This window comes from Elgaria multicarinata, chromosome 1 (genome assembly GCF_023053635.1).
Source record: "Elgaria multicarinata webbii isolate HBS135686 ecotype San Diego chromosome 1, rElgMul1.1.pri, whole genome shotgun sequence".
NCBI classification, from domain to species: domain Eukaryota; kingdom Metazoa; phylum Chordata; class Lepidosauria; order Squamata; family Anguidae; genus Elgaria; species Elgaria multicarinata.
The window spans coordinates 175,393,412-175,420,600 of record NC_086171.1 but is presented as its reverse complement, the minus strand read 5'-3'; the positions used below and the strand labels follow the sequence as shown (position 1 = coordinate 175,420,600).

The following is a 27,189-nucleotide window of genomic DNA, read 5'->3' as shown; positions in this document are numbered from 1 at the left end:
TGGGTTTCCTTAATTGACCACTGTGTAAACAGAATGCTGGACTGGATGGAGCCCTGGCCTGATCCACCACTGCTCTTCTTATGTTCACTAGCAAAGTACTAATGAGCCACAAATGGCACTTGATGGAGATAATGTCAAATTGGTCACTGGGATTGGTTCAAAGCTACACATAAATATTACACTATGTTCAGTAGAACTTTCTTTACACCAATATCCTATGCAATTACACAAGTATAGGCCCTCAATAAGGCTGCTGCCTAAATAGGCATGGATTAGCAGCAGTGTGCTGCATTTGATTATGCTAAATACACATTGTGTACGAGTAGTTTGCGAAATTACGAGTCAGGCAAGCATGCTTGACCTGCCTTTCTATACCCACTCTACCCCAAAATTAAAATTGTTCTTTTAACAGCAGACACCTGATTTGGGGCAATAGCCATAAGCACTGCTTTGGGAAAAGTAATTTAGGGCTCAATCTTATAGACGGGAAAAAGTCCTACAACTCCTAGCATTCTCCCGTCTTAAGTTTTTTTTTTTTTTTAAAAAAAACTTCGTTTCATTTGTTAGACAACTATGGATTCCCGGATTGCCTTTAAACAGGTAAAACCGCCCTCCTTGCTTGGGGGATACGGTTGCTGTCTGGGAGAGGGAAATGTATGCGCTAAACGAAACTTCCTGGCAAACTTCCTCCTACGGCAGACGGGGAACTTACGAGGCTCTTCTTGCTCCTGTGCATTTCATGGGCCAGGAAAACTGGGAACATTCGACTCCCAGGGAGTGCCTCCCTTCTTCGTACCCTTGATTGCGGGTCCCAGTCCCACAAGGCCAAAGCGGTGCTTCCACGGAAGAGCCGGATTTCCCTCTTGGCATCAATAATATCCACGGTCACGGTTCGGGGCCCTCTTCTACACCTGTTTGCCTCTTAAGTCTCGGCGCTCGACTGCTGCTGCCTACTTCCCACTTCCTTTCAGAGCTGCGTGGAAAGATCAATGATGCAGCGCTTGACTGGTGCTGCCTGCCACAACAGGGATGGTTCAGGCAGATGCAGTCGAGAGCCTTCTCCCCGATCCGGGAGCTTGGTCTCCCCTCCAACTTTCTCGCGTTTCCATGGTAACTGCATGAAGCTTTGAGCGGCGGAGGTTAGGGGCTGGGCCTCGGCGAGTTTGCGGGATAGATATGGACGTGGGCGGCTGGAGGGAAGGTAGTGGGGGTAAAGAGTGAGGCGGGGGTGGTGGAAGGGGATGAGATGAGCAATAGGAGAGATGAAGGCTGAGGAGGCAGAGAGAGAGTATGTGACAAGGGACATATGAGGCGGGGCGTGAATAGCTGAATAGGGTGAGGATTGGGGGGTAACCGTGAGTGAGGAAGAGGGTTGGAGAGATTTAAGGGCCGACCTGAACCCCTCAAAGCATTGATTCAGGAATACCCACTGAGGGCAGGCACTGCATGGAAAGCATCCTTGTGCCACTACTGGTGGTGGTGGTTTCAGGTTCCTTCCTGAGCCAAAAGTTTTCTTTCGCTTTTAATGGTACACAACCGCTATGATGAAAAACAGTTTGTATGACATGCTAAAAAAAAGAAAGAATAGCAAGCCTTGCATCCCCTGCCCAACAGAAAAGATCAGAACAATCAGCCAAAATGAAAACAGTTCTCACCGTTGTGTACTTAAAGATTTTAGGCTTTGATAATGATCTCTCCTTATTTTTATACAGGCGGTTTGGTTACTGATGTCTGAGATGCCAGATGGCCTCAAATAATGAAGATGCTATTGCTTGGTACCAAAAGAAGGTTGGTCTTGGAACCTGTTGCTGAGCCCAACAAATGTCGCCCTTTAAGACTTAAGCAGATGCATGTGGTCTCTTTGCTCTTTTGGCTGTAATTGAATAATGCCATAGCTTTTCTTTAAAAAGGTTCTGTAGAAATTTTATATTGTTTATTACATGGTTTTGCAAAGTAGTGTTTCTTGTTTTTGTTGCTACTCCTACCAAGTTACTGTAGCTGGTTTCTATGCTTCAGTCTCGCTTTCTGTAATACAGGTGTATAGCACATGCTATACACCTGTATTACACCCCAAGTTGGGTGTGTGAAAATTAATTGTTATGCTACAAGTACAAAGTATAATTAAGTATTTATTTTGCTTAATGATGAGTAATACAATCTTGTTCCCCTTGAGGCTTTCAGCATTTCCTATAATGATAAAATACTTTAAAATTTTGGAGACATTACACTTCTGACATTAGTAGTGCATCGAAACATCTGTAATCCATGGTGTGTGTTTTTGTTGTTCGTTTGCTTTGTGCTCAAATGATCTTTTTTTATGTCTGTACTCTTAAATAGAAGAGTCCTGGGAAATAACTTGGTGAATACTTTATGTTGGTATTATCTGTGTTGTTAATATTTCATATATGGAGATAGAAGTAGGATATGGTAAGTAGGTTAGTTCCCGAAAGACTGATTTTAAAGAAATAAAAGCTTTTTCCCTCCTTCCAGATTGGAGCCTATGATCAGCAGATATGGGAAAAGTCTATAGAACAGACTGAGATGAAGGTAAAAATAGTTTTTTCAAGTTATTTTGGTAAACCCGTGATCCGTGAAATGGCAGAACTGGAAGACTGTTGTACATTGACAAATAGAATCACATTTGAATTAAGTATGCTCATCAGGATTAAGTTGGATATGATATTCCTACTTAGACTTGTCCTGATCTGATTCAAGGGCTCCTTATTTCTTAGAGATCATGTACGGAATATTCAACTATATTAACAGAAAGTTGCTTTTTGGACCTGAGAATCCAAATTATTTTTCATGAATATTTATTTTAACTGCCTGCAGTTATTTTGTAAATCAAGCATATTTATATAACATGAATGACTTTTTAAAAATTATAATGTCAACTCTAGGGGGTTGTTTACAATGCTAGCCACTCCACTGATGGGAGAAATCTGCCAGCAGAACAGTGAGGGGGTAGGATTTTCAATGATTCCTTCCCTCCCTCCGTCCCCACCCTCCCCAGATCTGTTCTGGAGAGTTGGTAGGCTGCAGGGCGAGGGTGGAATCATCAAAAGTGCTCCCTCCCCATTCTGCTGGTGGATGTCTTCACTCAGGTGAGTGGCCAGCATTGGATGCAAACCTAGGTTTAATGCAGTGTTGAAATTTTGCAGGCAGGTGCTGGATGGTGGGGATGTTAGACAGAAAGGAACAGTAGGTTTGTTAAAGCAAAATAGGATCTAGCGATTGTAGGGGTAGAGGAAACAAGAAGTTGTGCTAGTTACAAAAGTCCCATGTCCTGATCTTAGAATTTCAGCCAGACTAAATACCTTTAAGTACACACTTCTCTCACATTTTCATATTTCTGTATATGAAAGAATGAGAGCTTTTTTAAAAATGGTTTATTTGAAAAGAAAAGCTTTTCTCAATCAATGTTTGGAATACATATACCTGTAGCACAGGGATGGGGAATCTCTTTTGACTTCAGAACTCTCAGCTGCATTCCAGTGATGGGCAGAGCCAAAGGTAAAATGGGGGTGGGGGTTGTGAAAAAAATCAAGATTGTACCACCTCACACACTAATTCTATTCCTATCAATTTACAGTAGGAAGCATGACTACTCAGAAATAAGCATGAGCAGCGGGGTTACTCACAAATAAGTAGAACAAGGCTCTGAAATGTCTACTGAGATGTAAGCAGGATTGAATCATTTAGCTGCACTTTCAAATAGTATGACTACTGAGAAGTAAGCAGGATTAATCTGTGCATGACTACTCAGAAGTAAACAGAATAGCCCTTTTCAGGACCAGGCTTAGAAGGAAGCAGGACTAAATCACTCAGCAGCTTCCTCTCCTTAGCTCTGCTCTGCATTGGATGCAAACCTAGGTTTAAGGTTAGGGTTAGGAGATAAGGAGGCTTTCTTTGTGCTTAGCAAGGAAAGGCTCTGATCAGCTGCTAATTGGAGGTAAGACATTTCCCCTCTGTGGTAGAGTGGCCAGGGCAAAAAGCTGTTGGACTGGTTGGGGAACTTTCGTGAGCTTTAATGAGGCCCATGGGCTGAAGGGTCTCCATCACTAAGGTATGAGTGAATAATATTAAACTAGTCTGTTCTGTGATTAGAATTGGGAACATCCAAGTAGACAGCCTATTATACTCACCACAAAATCTACTCATTCTTTATGATTAAATTTGTAGGGCTTCAAAAACAAACCCAAAAAGAAAGGCCGCATACAGCCTGACTTGATAGATGTTGATTTAATCAGAGGTAGGTACTGTTTGAACAACTATATTTGTATCTGATGGGTTATGTTACATGTGCAAAACAGCCCTATTTATATGGGTCTGTGAGGGCAGGTAATTCTTACATCTGTTGTGTAAGTATGATATTTAGTACAGTTTATTCTATTTATCCAGAAATTTCAACAACACACCTTTTGGCCCCTTAGAGCAGCTTGTGATAATTATAAAACAAACATAAAAAAGCTAGTAAGGAATATTGGTGGGGGTGGTTGGGGGTAATGATAAAATATCCATACATTCCAAAAGTTTGGCGAAGTAAAAATGTTTTCATAATTCACTGGAAAACCAATCAGTCTGGAACCAGTTGGGCTTTTGGGGGAAGGGAGTTCCATAACATAGGGTGGAGGGGGGGATTCAGTTGAAGATGTTAGATGTCCCTGCCAACCGAACCTCTGAATGCAACGAGACATGGAGTGAAGACTCAATGTGCAGTCTGATTCATGTCAGAAAAGGCAGTCCTTCAAGTAACCTGATTCAAAACCATTTAGGGTGCAAACCTATCACAATGCTGGTCAGTCTCCAAAGTCAGAGGCTGGTGGGAATCCTCCGCAGAGTGGGAGCAGTATGGAGGTGACCTTCGCCTTCCTGCTCTGCATTTTATCTAGACAGGCATTTTCACCCATCTAGTTGAGGTGACAGGAAGGGAAGGAGGCTGGATATCAGCCTCTGGATATGGCATAACACAGCCTCCCAACTGTCTCCATCTGACTGCTGATGGAGACAGAATGAACATCACTGCGGTTTTGTAAAAAATATCTAGAAGGTTTAAAATTTATAATTACTTCAAAAAATAATTTATTTCATTGTACAGCTCCTGACGAAGGATCTCCGGATCCGAAACGTTGAGCATTGTACAAGTTTGATTGAAAGTAGTTTTGAACATTTTAAAATTTTTATGTTTTGGATAAAAATAAAGAAATTTCTTTTGACATTTCTTAGCACCAGAGCTAGTAGGCTCTTTTTCTTATAGCCTTTTTGTGGTGCTTTTTCCTTCTTTTTCCTCAACAGTAGACATGCCCTAGGCCTGAATGAGAGCAAAGTTCTGTGACATTTTTCCATGTTCACATTTTTAAAGGGAGTCTGGGCTTGAGTAACGAAGAAATCGTAGCAAATGGATTTCTCCTAATTCCCAGCTGAACTATCTGTGTTCATCATGCATATTTCCTAGGTTCCACATTTGCCAAAGCTAAACCTGAAATCCCTTGGACATCTCTTACAAGAAAGGGGCTTGTGCGGGTTGTGTTCTTCCCCTTGTTTAGCCGTTGGTGGATACAAGTGACCTCCTGGCGTATTTTTACATGGCTGCTAGTTCTCTACCTTCTACAAGGTGAGTAGGGCCTCAGATTATGCTAGAATTTCTTGAAGATTAAACCAGGGTGAGTTATTCTAGGGTTGCCTAACTAATCTTATGAATGACAACTATTAGATTTGATGAACCAGCTCCAGATCATTAATAAGCAGTATGACCCAGAAGTCAGGAAAAGTCCCACATAAATAATTATTAGTTTTTGCTGCTTGGTAGTGTATCTGCTCCATGACATCTTTTAAAAGATGTTACTTTGAGAGACAACCTGCTCCTGTGACTGGGGTTTGTGGAAACTACCAGTCCATGGCTCCTCTCTCCTTTAGCTTGCTTTCTACCACTGTCTCCATTCCTTTCTCCCTAGTCTCTTCATGTGTCTCTTCTAGTATAATTTCTCATCCTTTTGGCTGCTCAGTTTTGTTTTACTTTCCTGTTTGTCATCAGGACAAGAGGGAACATGCAGGTGAATGTACTGTGCCAGGCTCTGAGCTTGAGCTTGCGCTTGCGCTCTCTCTCTCTCTCTCTCTCTCTCTCTCTCTCTAAGTCCTTAGAACTTGTAGAATGAGTGATATGAGGCAAAATGGGCAGACACCATTCTAACCCATCATTTTGTGGAAATAAGCCTGCTCCCACCTTTCCAGTGACTCACTCAGAGTAGTACATGACAACCCTGCAGTGTAGTCCAGTGTTGCTATTCAGTCTCTCGTCAGGTTGATTTGTTTTTTCTTTTCTTTTAGAGAAATGCAACTGTTGGTGCAGGGACTCTTAAGCTGATTATAGTAGGAATATGGGTGTGGGAGGGGTCATTAATTGCTTTCTCAGCCATAGGGGGAAATTATGAGGATTTTTGTGGGTGTGTTGCTGCTGCTGGTATAAACACAAATATATTCATGTCAAAGGCTCAAATGTTTTCCTTAAAAAAGGCACACAGATCTGTGTTGATAACATTGTTATAGTTATTATGAGGTATAAATCATAACATAAGAAATACTCTCAAAATACATTGCTTGCTTTTTTAAGAAAACAATCTTGAATTTAGCCAAGCATTAACATTTGAACCTTGGCTGCAGTAAATATGAAATTTCTTCTGACCCCACCCCATATGAAATATTACCTGGTTTTGCATTGAATATAGTATTGCCAGGCTAAGAACAATTGATGACAGATCTACATTAAGATAACTGGATTAAAACCCATGAAGCAAGTGTCCTTTGCACAGTTTAGGCTTGGCACTGGGAAGAGAGGAGGGTTCTTGTGCTTTTAACAGCTGTGTGGCAGGCAGGAATTAACAGGTCAAGCCTATTTGCTATGGACATATAATTATGGGAAAAGCTTCACCTGTTGGCATTTTGTCAGACATCTTATTGCTAGTGTGTGGCCCCTAATTGATTTGTTCTGTGGGTCAATGGTCCTTTATAGAGAGAAGGTTTCCCACCATGCCTTATACTGAACAAAGCAGAGAGGTCCAAATGGGGGCATGAAGTCACCAGATCTGGTCTCAGTCTTCCCCACTATGATGAAATGTATTATATATCTATTTAAATTATAATAATTTGACATATGCATATTTTAAAATAATAATTTAACAAAATTAACACACTCAGTTTTTATGCATAATTGTGGGTCGGGTGGAGTGGGTCGGCCAGAAAATCCTGCTGGCACATACGTTTGCCATCATTACCCAACATTAAAAGGGATCTGATCCAATGAGTGGTGGTGGGGGAAACAATTGGACATGGTAGTGGTCCCATAATTGATTTATGTACCTTATGACCATAGAAATCAGTGTGCATAAACCACATCAGCTATATTATGTGGAGTGGACAGCTATGCTACTTGATAGATTTTAATTCATTGTTACCTGATCTTCATCTTCTATTCAGGTCTTGTAAAAGCTTCAAATGAGGGACAAGTAAAGACATGCAAATAATTTTGTTTGAAATTATCAATACAGTACTAATCAGGGTAAGAACTAGGAATTGGAAAGAAACTCCACATTCAGTTGAGAATTCTTTTCTGAATATTGCCTTTGATCAGCTTTTCTTTGTACCAGGCTTAAATGCTTTCAGGGTTTCCATTGACAAACTGAAACAAAGCTTCAAATTGCTTCTTCTAACTATGTGAGGTTAATTGAAGCAAACATATCTTAGGAGAGCTTGATATCAGGCATTTTGGTTTAGCCTTAGAAGACACATTGCTTTTGTATTGTTTATTTATTTGAGACTTAATTGATGGGATCTAAACTTCGGGACGCACACAAAAGTTCTTAAAAGAACTGGTTTTGTATCACTTCCAGGGAGTTCTGATCAAATCCCCCCCAGTTTGGCTCCTTATAAAATGTGCACAATGACTTTCCTTGCTCAGCAAGATCCCCTCATAGATTCCCCACTCTTCCTTACACTATTGCCCATTTGTGCTCTTCCTCTGGGCCAGTCCCCACTGCCGCACAGACAGAGGAGACTTCTGAACGAGCAGGCAGTGGCTGTTCCTTCTCCCTCAATGTTGCCATGCTCTCCCAGAAAGGGCAGGTGAGTGGGCAGAAATGAAGAAGATGAGCAGCAGGAGGATCTGGGAGTTCTAGTGGCCCAGAACAGGTCTCCTGTTGAGACATGGATCACAACAAGTGGTTGACTATGCTAAAAGCTGACACGCCTTGATTAGGACTTAGAGGGAAAGGAGGTTGGTAGCCTGCATTTGGTCTGGCATTAATCTTTGACCTATGGGAAATCCACTTTGACCTATGGGAAATCCACTCAAAATCCATCTTCCCTCATAGGTATTACACTGGAGAAAACTAGACCCAAAGCTGCATAGGCAGGCCTTAGTGCCTTGTGACATCAGCAGTTAATTACATTAATCACCTCTTTCTTCTCATACTTGTATTTGCATAATTATTTCCCCCAGCCATTACATTTCACATTACTAGAATAAAACACGTGCTAGACAACTTATACTTTCTTTTCCTTTTCAGTTGTAGCAATTGTATTGTACTCCATGTTGCCAGTTGTGAGTGCAAGTGAAATTATCGGACCATTGTGCCTTATGCTACTTATGGGGACTGTACACTGTCAAATAGTATCTACTCAGTTAACTAAGCCCTCAGGAATCGATGGAAGCAGTATTGGCCGGAGAAGGAGGTGAGAAGAAAATGCAAGTAATGTCTGGGGGGGGGGGGTAGGGGGGAGCTTCCCTATTTTTAGGTACTTGTTGGAATTGGTGCTTTTAGGTACTTGTTGGAACACAACTTAAAATTCACCTTTTAATGTACTCGGAACATATTTTGGGGGAATTGTGCCTGTGTTTGCTCTTTCATTTCTAATTTTCCTTCCATGTTGGCTGGGACTCCTGCCAGAGGTCTTAGGCTAGGATTTCTTGTTTATATTTGTCGTCATTTGATTGAAATCCTGGGTTTTGGCAGAACATGGTGACATCAACTTTGGGAGGGATACATCTGTTTTTCTGCAGCGAAACAGTAAACTTATATTTCTTTTCGGGAAAGTATTAGAAGCATTGCCATGGGTTTAGAATTCCCTTTTAACACCCTCCATTCCCACCCCACCACCAATCCTCAATTTGGTAGGATCAAAAGTGGTGGAGGGAAAGAGATTATGAGTGATATGTGCTGGGGTAAGGCACATATAGACCCCAAAACATTCTTCATTCCAGTTACACTGACATTTTTAATAGAGGCTGTTGCTCCTTTGCTAGCATTTTTTTCTAGAACACAAGTGGGGAAAATGAAATATGGAATTCTTATGGTCCAACAGAAGTACAAGTTTCAGAAGTACAGTGGGATCAAGTGGTATTATCTCAGCCATATGGATCTGCTGGAACAGGGCTACTTTTCTTAACTAATATCTGTTCATTCTAGTCACAATAGATAGTATTACTCATTCTCTTCACTTTACTTCTGTTCTCTGCTCTCCTTCTATATATATTTACATGTGTGGGCATACACATGCATGCTAGATTCCTTGAGTATGGTACTTTTTCATCTTCATCATATGATGATCTAAACTGTGACATACATATCTTGTTCATACTGGGCATCTGGTCATGTATGCCATCCTCCTGTGAAGTGTGTCAAAGAGCCTGCAAGGAGGAATGAGGTGGGGTTAGAGGTGAATTTATGGTCAAATTCTGATTTGCTGCTGAATTTTTTTTTTTGTTATTTTCCTAATGTAGAAAAATGCGCAAATTTGCAGGTGGTGATGGAAGCACTACCTACTCTTCCTTTGACAAAATCAGCAGAGCAGAAGAGCCACCAGAGTTTTCATCCAGGATCAGCAGCTTTTTTGACTCAGTATTACGCAGAAGGAGCAGGGAGGGGTACGGTTGGTATTGTTGGCTTGTTCAGGAGTTAAAATTGAAATGATAATTGAGGGTTAATTACAAGATATTGTATTGCACAAGGCTACATTGGAGCATTCATTCTGGTTGGGCTATTTGCAGTAATGGAGAATGCTTGTCAATGTATTGTCCTTTAAGTCTCTGTTCTACAGATGCTGGACTCTCATACTGTATTTCTTTGATTGTAAGACCCCTTCGATTGTAAGAAGCACACTAATTTCAGTACCACCAACTGGGGAAAAAAAACCTAAGACATACCCGCGATTCTAAGACGCACCCCATTTTTAGAGATGTTTATATGGGAAAAAAGTGTGTCTTAGAATCGAAGAAATAGGGTAATTTTTCAATCTCATCTCATGTATATTTTTATTGCACCGTTCCTCCAAGTAGCTCAGTGCAGTAGCTCAAATAATTCCCACCCACCCACCCCTGTTACTTTCAAAATTGCACCGTGAAGTAGGTTAGTCTGTGGCCCAAGGCCCAACAGGGAGCTTTATGACTGAGTGGGGATTTGAACCTGCATCTCCATATTCCAAGTCTAGCCAACAAGGGAGAGGGCCTTTTCAGTGGTGGCCCCCCAATTATGGAATGATCTCCTCGATGAGATAACATTGTTATCTTTTCAGCGCCAGGTCAAGACTTTTTTCTTCTCCCAGGCATTTAACAGCATATAACAAGATATGCTAAGTTAGTTTGTTTTTTAATGGACCCCAGAACTGTTGTTGTTTAATGGATACTGCTGTTTTATATTTTGATGGTTTTAAATTTTGTATACTTTTTTAATGTTCACTGTTTTTTACTTTTGTAAACCACCCAGAGAGCTTCGGCTATGGGGCGGTATATACATTTAATAAATAAAAAAATAAATAGCCACTAAACTCACACTGATTTGTCTCTGAAGTGGCCAGAGTAACCCTTGCCCTGTTTTTCTATGTGCTTTTGAGAATAAAAGATTACAGCTGCAATCCTATACACACTCACCAGGGTAAGTCCCATTGAGTTCAATGGGACTTTGAATAGACATGTAAAAGATTGCACTGTATTGCAGGGAGAAATGGGAGATGATGTTATTCCTCAGTTTTCTCACAATAGGGCTTATAAGTAAGGCAGAGAATTTGTTTTGTTCTGGTTGTTCTAAAATGCAGATTTTTTAGAATATGCATTTTAGAAGGTTTAAAAATAGCAACAGTGTTCCCCCCCCCCCCCGTCTTGTATATAAATATGTCTGTCCTTTTCCTTCCTTGTCTCAGGATTTGAAAGTTGCTTCCTTAAATATATATAAGTAGGTGCATATTAGTTCTTTTACAAGTTTGATGTGAAGGAGCACTGGGGAATTGAACTATTTGTTGACTTTAACATTGTGTAGGAAAAAGGCATGCAATCTATTGCATTTCCTTCCTTAGGATGAAAGGGGGGAAACGGGTATCTGATAAAGGAACTGAAACCGAACATAGCAGTGGGACAAAGCGCAGAATTTCCAGATCTGAGCATAGTTTGCAGCGGTCCAAGGAGCCTGGAATGCCATTAAATGTAGAAAAAAGCCCGGTAATATATAGGCTGGATGTTCTTCTTTACCAGTTGTAAATGTCAAATCTGATTTGAATGAACAATGATCTCTCTCTCTTTCTCTCTTTTTCACACACACACACCAAAAAGAATTTTGGGAAGTGTGGAATATAGCCTTCTATAATAGATAATTTAAAATATCAGTGGTTTATTTAATCATAGAAATCATGTATTCTGGAAAGCAGTTTCAGTTTGCCTGGAAAGCAATTTCAACTTTTTCTTCTGCGTGAAGTATAAAATTCACCATTTTTTTCAAGGGGCAAGCTTGAATTGAGGCTGCCATCAACCCCAACATTTAGCATGTTACCTTGGATGCAGGAAGTGTTGCACTCAGCATTATTCATTCGTTTTATTATTATTACATTTTTCTTTTCTCAAAGGAGCTAAGGTTGGTACATGTGGCTCCTCCTTCCCATTTTATCCTCACAACAACATGTGAGTTAAGTTAGGCTGAAAGGTAGTGATGGCCATGGTCACCCTGCGAGCTTCACACCTGAGCAGGGATTTGAACCCAAGTCTCCCACATCGTAGTCTAATGCTTTAACCACTACACCACACTGGCTTTGTGCATGTCCCCATGAGAGTAACCCCGATAGCCTCAAGCAAATGGCATTGCTTTTGGAAGGTTTCTAACCAGGCTGAAGATTATATTATTGTTGCTGAAACTGTGAAGATTTGTAATACCTGTTTTCTCCTTGCTGTTGTGAGAGAGTCTGTTTGTCATAGTATTTTGCTTGTACTGATATCAAGCCACTCTTTTGTTTACTGATTGATTACTTATTGATTCATGCACAAGCAGACTGCATGAATCCAGACATTTCCATGTGCTTGATGCTGACTAGCTTTAATTCTGATTGCTGTTATTTCAGGTTAGTACCAGACGCTCTGGCGTTTCTGATGAACTGTCAAGTGAAGAGGACAATGACACTGTAAGTCAGAGAATTTTGCTACGCAGAAGTGTGGAAGGTGTCCCTACTGTCGATAACAGTGAGAATCAGAGCAGGAAGTCTTCTGTTAGTCTTAAATCTCCTTCTCCAAACCAGTCAGTATCACAGGTAAGTGTATGGGTTAGTGTTAGAGATTGCTCCCCTAGAAAAGTAATTACTCCACTCACTCAGGCACATCTTTGATGTCACTTTTAATCAGGATCAGAAAGAAAATAGGCTATTGAGTTATATCATTAACCCTAAACTTCTAGATTAAATGCTGCTTCCTCCTTAATGTATTTTAGCCCCAAGGTACTTAGGAGCACTGAATAGTGGTAATTTGGAACTGGCATAAGTTTTAAGCAACCTTTTCTGGAATTATTTAATATAGTAATAACTGTTGTTTTCAAGGTAGATGCAGCACAGCTATAAAACAGATCAGAGAACTAACACGAAGATACAAAGGATGACAACTTTCTGTTTTGGTACCCAGGCCCATTCCTAACTCTCTATCCCTACTCTTTTAGGCCACTACCTTATAATAACATCAGGCAAACATGTAATAAAAGTGCTTATTCCAGAATAAAGCCCAAAAATATAAAACAGATTTATTTAAGGACATAAAATAGAATAACTTCAGATATACAATAGAATAACGTCATTGTTCCAGGAAGCCTTGACCAGCCATGGTTTACGGTTCACTTTTCATTTTACTCCTTTTAAAAATCTATTTTAAGGTGTTTTATTCTGTTTTTATTGAATTTTATCTTGTACACCACTCCAAAATTTTGAATGGGGAGCAGTGTATAAATATTGTAAATAAATAAATACAAGGAAGTTAAGGTTAAGAACCAGTTATCCAAGGTGAGAGACTTAGCATTTCTTGCAATTTAAAGTCTATTTTTAAAGCGGAATTTAATGCTAATTGCCAAAGCAAACAACTGTTTTGGCAAGGCATTTGCAAAAAAGGATCTTTCTTACTATATGGCTTCCAGTCAGTGGCATAGGAAGCAGAACCACAGGATTTGGTGCAGATATCCTAAGAAGGGCATAGCTCCTCAAAAGTTTAAATGCTATCATCCAATAGTATGGGTGACTTCATCTATGGTGTGATTTAAAAAACAAACATCTATTTGTGTCTGATGCACACACAAATAATGCTAAAGTGTACCGTTCAGAAGTGGACGATAAAAAAGCAAGAACAGTACAGATGTCAATGCTTACTTTGTCCCAGTTTGTTCGATAGAACCTTAATGACAGATAAGGCAAATGGGGCACTGATTAGGGAAAGAAGATAGCCATAAAAGAGATGTTGCACAGCCATTTCGTGGAAGATCTTTAATGGAAGATTGGGAATAGACTTTGAGCCTTTGAGGACCCTTACTGTAAGATTGAAAGTAAAGATGGGGGCAGGGTCAAACAAACAAAATAACCCAATGGAATGAAGAGACAAAGTCTCAGGATATTGAAAAACTATATCATGTTATTCCTTGGTGTAGCCTGATGCATTTTGGCCCTGGATGATATGTAGAGAGAATTTCTTCAGGACCTAAGCCAAAAGCAGAAAAGGACAAGAATGCATAAGTATACACTTTAGAAACAAAAGATTCAATTTAAAAACCATTATAATAATCACACTGCAATAATGCCATGTCTGTTTACTCCATATTTCTAAAAATGCCTACAGAGATCTCTGGAAAGGTTTGTCTCTAAGAAAAATGCCTACAGAGAACTCTGGAAAGGTTTGTCTCTAAGAAGAATCCATAAACTGGTGACATGTATAATATGCAGTAATTTTTATACATATATACCTAAACATTTCAGCTGTACCTATGTTATCCCTGATTAGTCTCAAGGTTTCCCAGTTTTGGATATGTATCATATTTTTTGGGAGCATTTCAGAAGTCGTAAGCTTTACAAAACAAGCAAAAACTCTAGTTCTTCTCAGGGGGTGAGAGTTTTCAACCTTAAAATTCATTCAAGTTCAAGTTTTAAATAGAATTCTATCAACAATTGTAGAAAGTCTTTGCAAAGCCCCAAACCTAATATTTATTGCAGAATGATTTTGTCCTACAAAAAGTCCTACCAAGGGGCTGCCCTTTTCCTTATTTCTAACATTGTTTAGATATTCTCCTATCCATTACTTAAGAACCCTGGATATTTTCCTCATGTGGAGTTTATTACAGGGGGATTGGATGGCATAAATCACACAGCTTGTGGTGCAAGTTGTGAATTGTCTAAGGGCATATCTCTTTTGGTTTGCCAGATCTTCAGATTCTGTCACCTTGCAAGTGTATTTACAACACATGCAATGACCACAGGGATGATGTCTTGTGGGAATCATCGCACCTCGTAGGTGAGCAGCATGTCTGCTAATACTCCCTAAACTCACTTCTTATTAGCATGCCCTTAATGTTCCTTGTTCTTTTGAAGGAAACCTGATTCATTAGTTGTTATATTATCCAGGCTTATTATACCTTCTTCCAGATTTTTTTTAACTCCCCAGTGATATCATTAGTCAGGTTTTTAGGACTCGGCATATATTCAGATCTATCTGTTAGTTAGCAAAGGACCTCATTTGAAAAGTTGGTGTTATAGGAACTAGAAAATATAGGGGCAGCAGTTCCATGCCCATTGCACAATAAGAGTAAGAAAGAACAACAGATTCTTAGAGAATTATGTGCAGACTCATCATTTGTTATCAAAGAAACAGATAATGGGGGAGCTATAGCTGTTCAGAACAGCCATGAATGTAAAAATGAAATCCTTCACTAACTAACTGATACATCTGCATATATGCTATGTCCTAACAACCTAATGAAATCACTAGGGAGATAAAGTTTTTTCTGGAAGAAGGTATAGTAAGACTGGGTTATATAACCTAATGAATAAATAGGTTTTTTTTTAATGAACATAAATCCCAGAATACCAGTATTTCATATTCTTTCAAAACCCCACATAAACTGCAATGGGTTGTATCCACCATCAGGTCGCCCTATAGTTTTTTTGTTGCAATTTTACCCTGAAGCCACTATTTTTATTTGTTGATGATTATCTCAAAACTTTCGTTCCTAGGATTTCATCATTCTCACGTGACTCTATGGACTTTATTGAAAAGCTAAACCCTATTATAAGAACTGAAAGGGATTTTTTTGGTCACTATGGGTGTAAGATATCCCATCAATGCAATATATACGTTATGATGAGACAAGGGAGAGGGCTTTCTCTGTGGTGGCACCCCGACTGTGGAATGCCCTCCCCTTGGAGGCCCGATTGGCGTCAACATTGATTTCATTTCGACGCCAAGTAAAAACATGGCTTTTTAACAAAGCCTTTGATGGTTAAACTCACTGGCACATTGTTTTAACTGTATCTATTGCTTTTAAATGATATATTGTTTTAACTTGGATCATGGTTTAATTTGTTTTTAACTGTGTATATTTATTGTTTTATACTGTATGTTTTTATCTGTATGCCGCCCTGAGATCTTAGTGATATAGGGCGGGATATAAATATTTTAAATTAATAAATAAATAAATAAGATCTCCGTCTACCAATATACCTTGTTCACATTTTAGAAGCAATAAGAACATAAGAGCCATACTAGATCAGACCAAGGATCCATCTAGTCCAGCTCTCTGTTCCCATAGTGGCCAACTGGCTGTCAACTGGCGACCCACAAACAACACACAATGCAACAGTGCTCTCCCTCCCATGTTCCCCAGCAACTGGTGTATATAGGCTTACTGGTTGACAAAAGAACAGAAAAACCATACTCCTACTGTTTATTTGGTTTCATTGGTAGAGATAGCTTTAAGCAAATATATTTGTGATTTGATAACTGTTTCTATTGGCAAACTAAAGGTGTGGTCATGGGACATCCCATGGCACAAAAGTCAGCCCATTTGTAAATGGAGATCTTTGAGAGGTATATTGCTTCCCCTAAAAATTCTTTTGTAGAAAATCTGTTCTGTTGATATAGATACATTGACAATCTGTTTGTTTGTTTGTTTTAGCTTGAAGGGAGTGAAGGTGACTTGCAGAACTTCTTCAGATGGGTGAACTCTATGAAGGATAGCATAAATTTTGACTCACATTTCAATTCCACAGTGGTCCATTTTTTGGATCTGACTATAAATACATACATACATACATACATACATATCCAGAAACCATCTACAAACATCCACCTATAGAAAACCATCTGACAAAAATACCTATTTTAAATACAACAGTTCACACTTGGATGTTGAAATAAAATCTCCCATATGGTCAGTTTCTTAGATTAAATAAAACTGTACCAAGGTAGGGGACTTTGTACAGGAGTCCCACATAATGTGCAATAAATGGAGGCTATCCAAGGACAGTGGTAGACAACAGTTTTAATAAAGCAAGGCAAACAAAACACACTGATCTGAAAAAACAAAGAAATGTCTTCTAACCTGTGAAATTGTAGCTTAACATTTAATCAGTGACAAACAGTTTGCAGTGAAGCATTGAAAAGAATTGTCACTATATAAAGAAAATTAGTGGCCTATAACACTCCAAAAGAATAGGGAACATCAAGGACACACTAATAATAAGTGAGTTTAAGGAGTGAAAGCAGACATGCTACATTGTCCTACCAGGTGCGATGACTCCCATAGGACATCATCCCTGTAAAGTGTGTTATAAATACACTTGCAAGTTGACCAAATCTGAAGATCTGGCAAACCGAAAAAGATATGCCTTGAGACAATTCACAGCTTGCACCACAAGCTGTGTGATTTATGCTAGCTGATGCCCCTGTAACAAATTCTATGTGAGAAAAATGTCCAGGGCTCTTAAATTAAGGGTAGGAGAATAATAAAATAATAAGATTTATTTCTAACCCATCTCTCCGTCTGGATCGAGGCGGGGAGCAACATCAAATATAAAAATACTATAAAATATATAAAACTGATTAAAAACATATAAAACTATTACATTATTAAAATAACAGCCAGACATTTTAAAATTTGACTGGTTAGGCTTACAAGAAGAGATCAGTCTATGCAATATTAGAAATAAGAAATAGGGCACCCCCCTGTAGCACAATATTATTCTACCAAAAGATACTAAGGTTTGGGTTTTGCAAAGACTTTTTACAAACGAAAGCATTCTATTAAAAAAAACTTGAATGGATTTTAAGGTTGAATCAAAGGCCATGGCTAGACCTACCGGGTCTAGTGTGACGGAGAGGGGAGGATCTCGCGATATGGTTATCGTGAGATCTCTCCCACTGTCTACACACAGCATGCGATGTTCCAGGAAGAAGAGGACATTGCACCCACCATTTTTTTTTAAAGGAGGAGGAGCGCACGAGCGCTTGAATGCAAAATGTAAAGTTTGGTGTTTTTTTTAAAAAAAATTCCCCACTACCCCCACCCCCAATAAGCACAGAGCTCCTGAGGGTCCCAGCTTCTTGCTGTTACTCACAGGGAGCTAGGACAACCCGCAATGCCTGGCCACACATTCCATGGTCTCGGGATCATCCTGAGACCGCAGAAAAGTGGACTAAAAGGGTAGGGCAATATCCCAGGCCAAGGGAGGGATCATCCCTCCCTGCTCCTGGGATCCCCTGTGTGTCATGTGGATGCACAGGGATGATCCCGGGGCAATCCCCAGGATATCGCCCCATCTAGCCATGCCCAAAGATCGAAATAAGATCTAGCAGTGAGATAGCAAAGGTTTCAGTGTGTATGTGTAAATCTCTTTTGGACAAGTTAAACAGGAAAATAAAATGAGAATATCCCATACTTTAAATTTCTCCGCTTATTCTTTTTTATGTTCTGAACAGGTCAAGGAAGTTGTGAAATCTATGCAAGATTCTGACAGTATAGTGGATTCTGAACTTGACACAACAGTAATTCATGAGGTATTGAGAATTAGAGATTGTTACCCTTTGTCACATGAGCCTGAATGCAGCTGTTCATCATGTGATCCATTTGAAATTTGGGATTCTCCTCAAGATTATGTGCAAAAGCAGCTACTTCCGTGACATTTTTCTTCAATAACATGAGCCTTCCAACTTGTAACTTCAATTAGACCGATGACAGCGGAAGAGGAAATGTATGGAATCTGTTTCCAGTTTGTTCCAATCTGTTTTCTCTCATTGACTGATTTCGCATGACATGACAACCCACCATGGGCAACCGTGGTGAGTTGTTGTGTAATCCAAACCTAGTGCATTCTTCACAGGGTAGCTTAATTTTGCAAACAAGCCACCCTGAGAATCTATGGCTATTCATGTCTGTCGTGTCATCTGAACACGGGATGGTGGTTTGACCATGAATTGCTGGGATTGGCTACAGAGCTGAGTGGCAAGAGCGGCACCTTCCCTCAGCAGTGATTGCTGCAGTTGCTGCGCTTCAGCGGATGTGCACCACTCTCCCTGATAGTGTTGGGGGGCAAAACACCCGAGAAGGTGGCTGCATGGAACAGAATGGATGGGGCTCCATGAATGGGTGGGTGTAAGTATGGCTGGTGCAGGCACCACATTTGCACCATTCCATTCAGCCACCCTCTAAAAGTTTTCTTTTCTGAAACTGTTGGAATATTTGCACAACTTTAAAAGCTGGAAGTAAATGGAGGAGAAATTTGCTCAAATTCAAGGGCTGGGAAGCACATTGGTGGTGGGGAATTTGCACACCAGCAGTAACTGCAAAAGGAGATGCAAAAAGTGAGAAATTAATCTCTCCCCTTTCTGGAGTAGCTGGAAACCGAGGGAAGTGTTGAAAGGGACGAGGGCATTGAGAAATGTCAGTTCAACACTTCAAAGTGAGAGGATCATATTGCCAACGGAGAGAGATTGTGTGTGTGGGTCCCCCACAACCTTTTTGTGCAATTACTCCATTTCCCCCCTCCCATTTTCAGTGCTTGTGAATCCCTTACTATTATTTCTCTGCAAATCACCCTATATATAGCCTTTTCTTTTCAATTTCCTTGTATGTTACCTACTGCACTTCTGCTCTACCAGAAGGACATTGACCAGGAAAGGCTACACATATCAGACAAGCAAAAGCGTGCACTTATGAAAGGCCAATAATAATAATAATAATAATAATAATTTAAGATTAATAATAATTTACTCCCAAAGCACTAACACCCAAAAGAAAAGTGGGCAAACGAAAAGGGGGTAACGATTGGAGCAGAGAGGGGGCCAGGGCAAGAAGATAAGATGGGTTTTGCCTCAGAGTGACCTGGGATGCATGCTGGAGCTGGCTGGAAGACCAAAGAGTCTGGAAGGGCAGAACAAGCCACAGCAAACCCACTTGTCTGTTGGATATCCCCAACCCCACTGTGGCTTATTTGCAGACTGGCTTAGCATGACATGCAAAGTGCCCATTGTTTGCTCCTTGAAAGAAAGGCAGTGGGAGTTGGCATTTCCCTTTCTAGGAATAGGATTGGGCTTCAATTTGCAGTGTTGCAGCTTAAATGTATTAAAGGACTGTACAATCGGGATTTAACTGAAGTCAACAGGAATTTAGGTCTCAGTTGAATCAGGATTGCAGTGATAGTTTGTTCAATATTTCCTTACAGGAGACTAAATCCCATTATAGTAGTGGATCTCGAAGTGGCAGTGTGTCCCATAGAGACTCGGAAAGCACCCGTCATGACTCAGAGACAGAGGATATGCTGTGGGATGACTTGCTGCATGGGCCCGAGTGCCGCTCCTCTTACACCAGTGACAGTGAGGAAGCCAAAGGAAAAGATGCAAAAGGGAGCAAACGAGATATGAAGGAGGATGTCTTCCAGCAGGTTTGTAGCATGCAAAACGTCCCCCCCTTGTGCTACCTTTGGCTGTGAATTAATCAAATGAAAAGCAGGAGACAAAATGCAAAATCCCCTGTGGTTGTTTCTCCAGCAAGAAAGCATGAAATCAGTTTGTCAGGGATTTCTGTACAATTATGTCACTTCACTGTGCCTTTTATCAGGATGTAAAAATTGAGTTTGCAGTTCAGCTCCGGAGCATTCCCACTTAGTAGGAAGCACAGAGAGTTAGCTTAGATACACTCTGCTAGGTGGTCTCACCTAGCAGGAATACAGGGTTTGTGTTAAACAGAAGAATTCCAAGAACAGGTTGTGTGATAAGATCAATGCAAGTGTCGTTCAAGTGTCAGAATAGCAACACTAGCTCAGGGGCAGTAGAAAGAGAGTTCCTTGTAGTATGCCTACAGCATTAAACTTCCTACTAAGAGACTTTATTAAAGGGGAAGTTGCAGCACAGTAGAGGCAGTATCTAAGATATGTACGTGTCACACTGGCACAGTTTATACATTTGGAATAAATGTGTGCTTCAAGAGCTCAGAAAATGTGATAGTCTTACGACAAAAATGCTAGCATGGTGGAAGGTGTTCTGCTGATTGTGAACAGCAGATGGTAAAACAAATGTGCATTTATTGCACAAAGAAGGTTATGTGGAAAGGCCCTTGGATATGGTAATAATAAAGTCCTATAAGCATTTTAGATCATGACTTCAGGAGAAATCATAATCTACTGAAACCTTCTTATTCTTAGAATTATCTAGCATTGCAATCTACAAGATGTCAAAGTGGGCTTTATTTTATTTTAGGCAGTTCTAGCACCCAAAGTGCTCACAAGGATAGAGGCTTAGGCCTAGCATCGTATTCATGCGTCTTCAAACAGGGTTTATCTCTTGATGGCAAAGTGTTTGCTCACATACTGATAAAGCTGCTGTTTTGAAGCTATTTCTCCTTGTGTTAGAGGCAGATTTTCCAGAATGTGGCTCCAAAATGCCTTTTCTTCCTCAGAACCACTTGTTCTGGCTGCAGAACACAAGCCCGGCCTCTGCCAAAGTGAGTGCTCTCATCTGGGAGGGCAATGAGTGCAAGAAGGTGGACATGTCTGTGCTGGAGATCAGTGGGATCATCATGAGTAAGGTAAAGTTTATGTGCATTATGTGTAGGCCAAAGAAGAAGAAGAAGATTTTTCTCTACGTCTTAAGAGTAGACAGAAGATACAATTGTTTTATGCACAAACAAAAGTTGCTGCCAGCCACTCAGCATCCTCTTACTGAAACACGACAAGTAGAGTGTGGGACAGAGACTAGTATGGTTTGCATTGAGGCTTTAGTAGACTCCAGCAGGGGTTTCTATTGGTGAAATGTAAGGTGTTCTCCAAAACTATTGGGAAATGTTTTGCTTTCTGTCAGTGCATTTGGCATGGAGGTCATTCTTACTATCGATGCATTGTACCCAATGGTCTCTTTCTGTCAGTGGAATTAGGTAGGAGGCCATTTCTCTCTCCGCTGCAGCCTTTCCCATGTACCCTCGAGTCCTGTCTCACTATTGTGTAATTTGAAGAATTGAAAGGGGGTTCTCTCTGGTACTTGATTAGCACATCATTAAATGTCACCTGCAATCTGTATAAACTTGTTTTTGCTTTCCTAACCAATAGGTTAATGCCTATCAACAAGGAGCTGGTTATCAGTGGCTGGGAAATATTGTTACCATTGGTTTAGCCTTTCTTCCCTTCCTCTATCGACTCTTCCACTCAAAGTCCCTGGAGCAGCTGTGGGCCCTTTCTATAAAAGAACTTTTATATATCTTCTGTGGGGCTCCCGCAATCCCCCCTGTTGTCACCCTTGCAATCATCATTTTCCTTGAGCGTCTGTGCCTCACCTGGATGTTTTTCTTCATGATGTGTGTTGCAGAGAGAACATATAAACAGGTTAGTCTGAACAATCAGGATTAAAATGTTATGGGGCAGTCACAGTTATTTATTTGATTTGTACCCTGTCTTTCTACCAAAAAAATGATATTCAAGGCAGTCACTAAAAGTATTTCTTCACACAGCGCACAGCACAAGATGTAGTGATGGCCACCAATTTGGATGGCTTTCAAAGGGGGTTGGATAAATTTACGGAGGCGAAGGCTACTAGCCCTGATGGTTGTGTGCTATCTCCAGTATTCGAGGCAGTAAGCCTGTGTGCACCAGTTGCTGGGGAACATGGGTGGGAGGATGCTGTTGCACCATGTCCTGCTTGTTGGTCCCTGGCCAATGGCTGGTTGGCCACGGTGTGAGCAGAGAGGTGGACTAGATGGACCCTTGGTCTGATCCAGCATCAGGGCACTTCTTATGTTCACTATCCCCATGTCTCATCTTCCTCTCTCCTAGGTAATGTGCGTCCAAGATCTGTGTTGAACTAAGAATTAAGCAGTTAAACCATCTTTGCATTGTCCCTGGGCCATGGAGCTCTGCTGACTTAAAAAAAAAAGTTTTACATTTATTTTATATCCCACCTTTCTTCCCAGAGCTAAAGATGGTCTACATGATCCTCCCACTATTTTCATCCTCACAACAACCCTAAAGACGTAGGTTAGGCTGAGAGGTAGTGACTGGGGAGGGGGAACCATCTGATGCTCTGCATCAGGCAGCAAAATGTCCTGGGCTGGCCTTGGAGACAGCAATGTGCACTTGGCCAAGATTGACACTGCTTTTTCTTCTGCAGCGATTTTTGTTTGCAAAACTTTTTAGCCACATTACCTCTGCTCGGAAAGCCAGGAAGTATGAAATCCCTCATTTCAGACTCAAGAAGGTGGAAAACATTAAGATCTGGTTATCGCTTCGCTCCTACCTAAAGGTGAGCTTTAAACGAAAAGCATTGACACCTCAACCTAAAGCAGAAGATTCAGTTTGTAGACAGGGTTTCCAGCTACTGCAGGATTTAAGACAGAAGATATTGCAGCACGTACTCTTGCTCTCTGTGGTCATTTCCTGTGCACATCTGCATTTTCCCTGCTCTTATTCAACACATTTGTCTTGACAGAGGCGAGGTCCACAGCGATCTGTTGATGTAGTTGTATCTTCCATCTTCTTACTGGCTCTTTCCATTGCTTTCATATGCTGTGCACAGGTGAGATCTCAAATATTATTTACAGTGATAATGGTTACCATCAAAATTCGTTTCACTTATTACATTAGGATTCAAATATTTGAGACTGGGGTGATGCAGTTCTCATGTGAGGAAGGTTCCACCTCAGTTTTCACATGGGGGATTTGTTTGAGAGTCTCCAAGTAAAAGAAACAAAACCCATATTAAAAGGTTTGTAGTCTAATTTTCTCTGGGATTTGGTACATTTTCCACAGGGGATGCTTTTTGCCCCTTTTGTCTTTTAAGCAGAGGAATGCTTTTCAAATAACATCCCATATGAGAACTGATAAGCTATAGCCATTGTATTTCCACTTAGTTAAGCAATAACATTTTGTTTCTTGTTGAGAGGCTTGTATGTGTATCCTGGCAACTGGCCAGTTTCCTTGTGGCAGGTTTGTGCTTCTTCTTTCACACACTGGGATGCACTTTATAGTGGCTACTCTATATGCACTAGTGGAGAAGCACTCACCCAGCCAGTTGTTCCTAAAATGTAAGTGCTTTCATATAATAATGCAGCCTGAGCTAAATGACACTATTGAAAAGGCAGAATCTAGAATTAGTTACAATAAGATCAGCATGCTGCTTTCGTAATACTCTTTATTTCACAACTGGGCTTTCCTTGAACAAATCAGTTGATTGGCAAACCAAGTGTTGTTAAGACACACCAGTTTCTGTAGTACAGAGGTCCCTCCCTCTTCACTTTCAGAAGTGTGAGCTATAATAAACTAAGCAAAACAATATATGACCTCCAGCGGCCTAGAAAGAAATCCTGGTTACTTAACTGTTCTGCCTGTGGTAAAAAATCTGCTGGAATGCATGTTTAGTACTATTGAGAAACATACTTTAGCAATCCACATCAGTACTTCTTTTTGTTGGCCCAACTGAGAAAGTTGGATCCAGACCTAGGGCACAATTTTATGTGATACACCTTGATACTCACAAGCTCCAAACTTGGAGGGTTTTGAGTATCCAGTGCAGAGTGGGAGGCATGGTGGAAGCAATCCAAGATGAGCTTTTTCACCCGTCTAGCAGAGGCGTCATCAAGTGGGAGGGAAGGAGGATGGAAAGACCTAGGGATACTGTGTAAGCCGGCCTCTCCAGTCCCCCCCCCCCACACCCATGGAAGGTCCCTGTTACCTCCTCTGAGGATGCTTTTGCTACCTCAGAGAAGCAGCTGGTGTGGTTCTCTCGCTGGCTGCGAGGGGGAGGGGGCACTGAGCTCAGATTCCTCGGTGTGAGGCTGGAGCGCTGTCTCTGACCTTGGATCCAGAAATCCGAAATATCCTATGGCCCCCCCAGACACTTACCTAGGGCCGCAGGATTGCTCCCTTAGTCATCCATTGAAAGCAAAGAAACTTAGGTTAGGTTAGTCATAACTAATATAAGCCCTGTTGATTTCAACATATCTAAGCAGGACTAAATCTGAATCCAAGCCAGAATGGTTAAGGGTCTTATCACAGTCTTGTGTTAAACCTCTGTGGGTGGAACTGTACATTACAAGGTAAGTGTGGGAGCATAGATTTGTATGAGAGAACTGGGAGGTGGGGGAAGGGATACTTAATCCTTTCCCCACCCACTGAGTATCCTCTGCAAGTGGGTGCTCCAGGCTGCAGAAAAATGAGCTACATACGGCTGCTGTGGGGGGGGAACCTGTGGGGGGGGGAGAATCGTCGAGGGAGAGAAGCCCCTTCCTTCCTGCCAATTCCCTCTCCTCTCCTCCCCTCCCTTCCAGTTCTTTTACCTCAACTAACACCGGTTTGCCAAAGTAGTTCTGCCCTTTTATCTTTTGTGGGCACAAGAGAGTGGTGTTCTTGCGATGCAGGATACATAATCGCATTCTGAAGAAATCATGCTTCTTCTGTGTTGTAGCAGAACAAATTACAGCTAGTAAAAGGGAACATTCCACTCTGTTTGCTGATTTTGGTCGTGTTCTTTTTCCTAGGTTTTAAAAGGTCACAAGACATTCTTGAATGCAGCTTACAACTGGGAATTCTTAATCTGGGAAACAGCCCTGCTCCTCTTCTTGTTACGTTTGGCATCCCTGGGCTCTGAAACCAACAAGAAATATAGTAATATTTCAATCCTGCTCACTGAACAGGTATTTTGCATTATATGTACTCTTCTTCTGACACATGAGTTATTTGAGGGTTGTTTCTTCCTCAAACAAGCCATGCCACCTGGACAGGTAATTAAGCAAATGACACCTGGCATGTGCCACCACTTAAACAAGACACCAGGGCTTGTTTAAGTCACAATGATCGTGCGAACTCGGCCATTCTGTTCTCTATAAATTCTAGATTTATGCATTTATTTAACTGGCCAGTTTCTTAGAAACTCTTTGCCATTGTTAGTTTGCCATTTATCCCTGTAAGTTTCCATCATCTGTTTTCTGATGGTAAAGATCCCTTCACAGTTCACAAGGTAATATATTGAACAGTGTGTATATAGATGTTGAGTTTGAAAATGTTAGTTTTGAGGGGTGCTCTTTCTGGTTAACATGTTTTGTTCAAGGGTCAAGGAAAAGGACAAAGAAAACAATACTACAAGCGAGAAGGATCATGGAATTGTTGTAGATCACAAGCTGAATATGAGCCAACAGTGTGATGTAGCTGCATTAATAAAAGTATAGCTTCCAAATTGCACAAGGTACTGGGTCCCCCTCTATTCAGCACTGGTTAGGCGTCATCTTGAGTATTATGTCCAGTTCTGGGCACCACACTTCAAGAAAGATGCAGACAAGCTGAAGGGGTTTCAGAGGAGGGCAACCAGGATGATCAGGGGTCTGGAAAGAAAGCCCTATGAAGACAGACTGAAAGAACTGGGCATGTTTAGCCTTGAGAAGACTGAGGGAAGACATGGTATCACTCTTCAAGTACTTGAAAGGTTGTCACACAGAGGAGGGCCAGCATCTCTTCTTGATCATCCCAGAATGCAGAACATGGACCAATGGGCTCGAGTTACAGGAAGCCAGATTCTGGCTGTACATCAGGAAAAATTCCTTACTGTTAGAGCAGTACAACAATGGAACCAGTTACCTAGGGAAGTGGTAGGCTCTCCCACACTAGAGGCCTTCAAGAAGCAGCTGGACACCCATCTGTCAAGTATGCTTTAAGGTAGATTCCTGCATTGAGCAGGGGGTTGGACTCAATGGCCTTATAGGCCCCTTCCAACTCTACTATTCTGTGACAAGGATTGAGTTGCTCTGGTTAATGTTTTCTGCAGCTTAAGTCTATGCTAGCTTTACAGGCAGATAAGGGAAAAATGCTTGTGACACAACTGAACATGAATATTGTCCCTATAGTTATAGGCCAGACTTGGAGCAGTGTGTGATTTTAGTAAATATTTTTTTTAAAAAATCTCTATTACAGATAAACTTATATTTAAAGATGGAGAAGAAGCCAAACAAGAAAGAACAGCTCATACTGGTGAACAATGTCCTAAAACTCTCTACGAAGCTCCTGAAGGTGAGTGGGTAAGAAAAATGTGTAACCCTTTGCAGTAGTTTATTAATACTCCACTGATTGGTGTGTTGCTAAAAAGGATGTTGACACTTCCATTACTATAAGGAGGAAGAAGCAAGACTGCCACATTAAATTCCAATATTCATATTGCAGGAGTTAGATACGCCATTTAGACTGTATGGCCTGACAATGAACCCCTTAATCTACAACATTACACGTGTGGTGATCCTGTCTGCAGTCTCTGGTGTTATAAGTGATCTGCTGGGATTCAATATCAGGGTAAGTACTAATGAGTGTCTTCAGGGCCGGTGGATGTTTCAAGTGGTGTGCATATTTTGTCAATTCAAACAGACCACTGTAAAATGAGTGAAAATCACCTGT

The 27,189-nt window shown here is 40.8% G+C and overlaps 1 protein-coding gene across 3 annotated transcripts in view; it reads left to right on the top strand.

The window, feature by feature from the left end:
- Positions 1-27,189, top strand: part of PHTF1 (putative homeodomain transcription factor 1) — a 156,589-nt gene that overhangs the window by 128,315 nt on the left and 1,085 nt on the right. Inside the window, exons 1-18 of one of the 3 annotated variants that reach the window (XM_063143481.1) lie at positions 1,029-1,096; positions 1,711-1,788; positions 2,491-2,547; positions 4,183-4,252; positions 5,456-5,614; positions 8,562-8,727; positions 9,776-9,919; positions 11,344-11,485; positions 12,376-12,561; positions 18,251-18,328; positions 19,993-20,211; positions 21,225-21,353; positions 21,871-22,143; positions 22,925-23,056; positions 23,243-23,329; positions 25,290-25,445; positions 26,716-26,811; positions 26,962-27,087. In XM_063143481.1, the coding sequence (XP_062999551.1) occupies positions 1,744-1,788; positions 2,491-2,547; positions 4,183-4,252; positions 5,456-5,614; positions 8,562-8,727; positions 9,776-9,919; positions 11,344-11,485; positions 12,376-12,561; positions 18,251-18,328; positions 19,993-20,211; positions 21,225-21,353; positions 21,871-22,143; positions 22,925-23,056; positions 23,243-23,329; positions 25,290-25,445; positions 26,716-26,811; positions 26,962-27,087 (2,265 nt within the window). In that variant the 5' untranslated portion in view covers positions 1,029-1,096; positions 1,711-1,743. Of the gene's footprint in view, positions 1-1,028; positions 1,111-1,710; positions 1,789-2,490; positions 2,548-4,182; positions 4,253-5,455; positions 5,615-8,561; positions 8,728-9,775; positions 9,920-11,343; positions 11,486-12,375; positions 12,562-18,250; positions 18,329-19,992; positions 20,212-21,224; positions 21,354-21,870; positions 22,144-22,924; positions 23,057-23,242; positions 23,330-25,289; positions 25,446-26,715; positions 26,812-26,961; positions 27,088-27,189 lie in introns of those variants that run through there. The other 2 variants (XM_063143497.1, XM_063143489.1) reach the window with 2 other exon arrangements.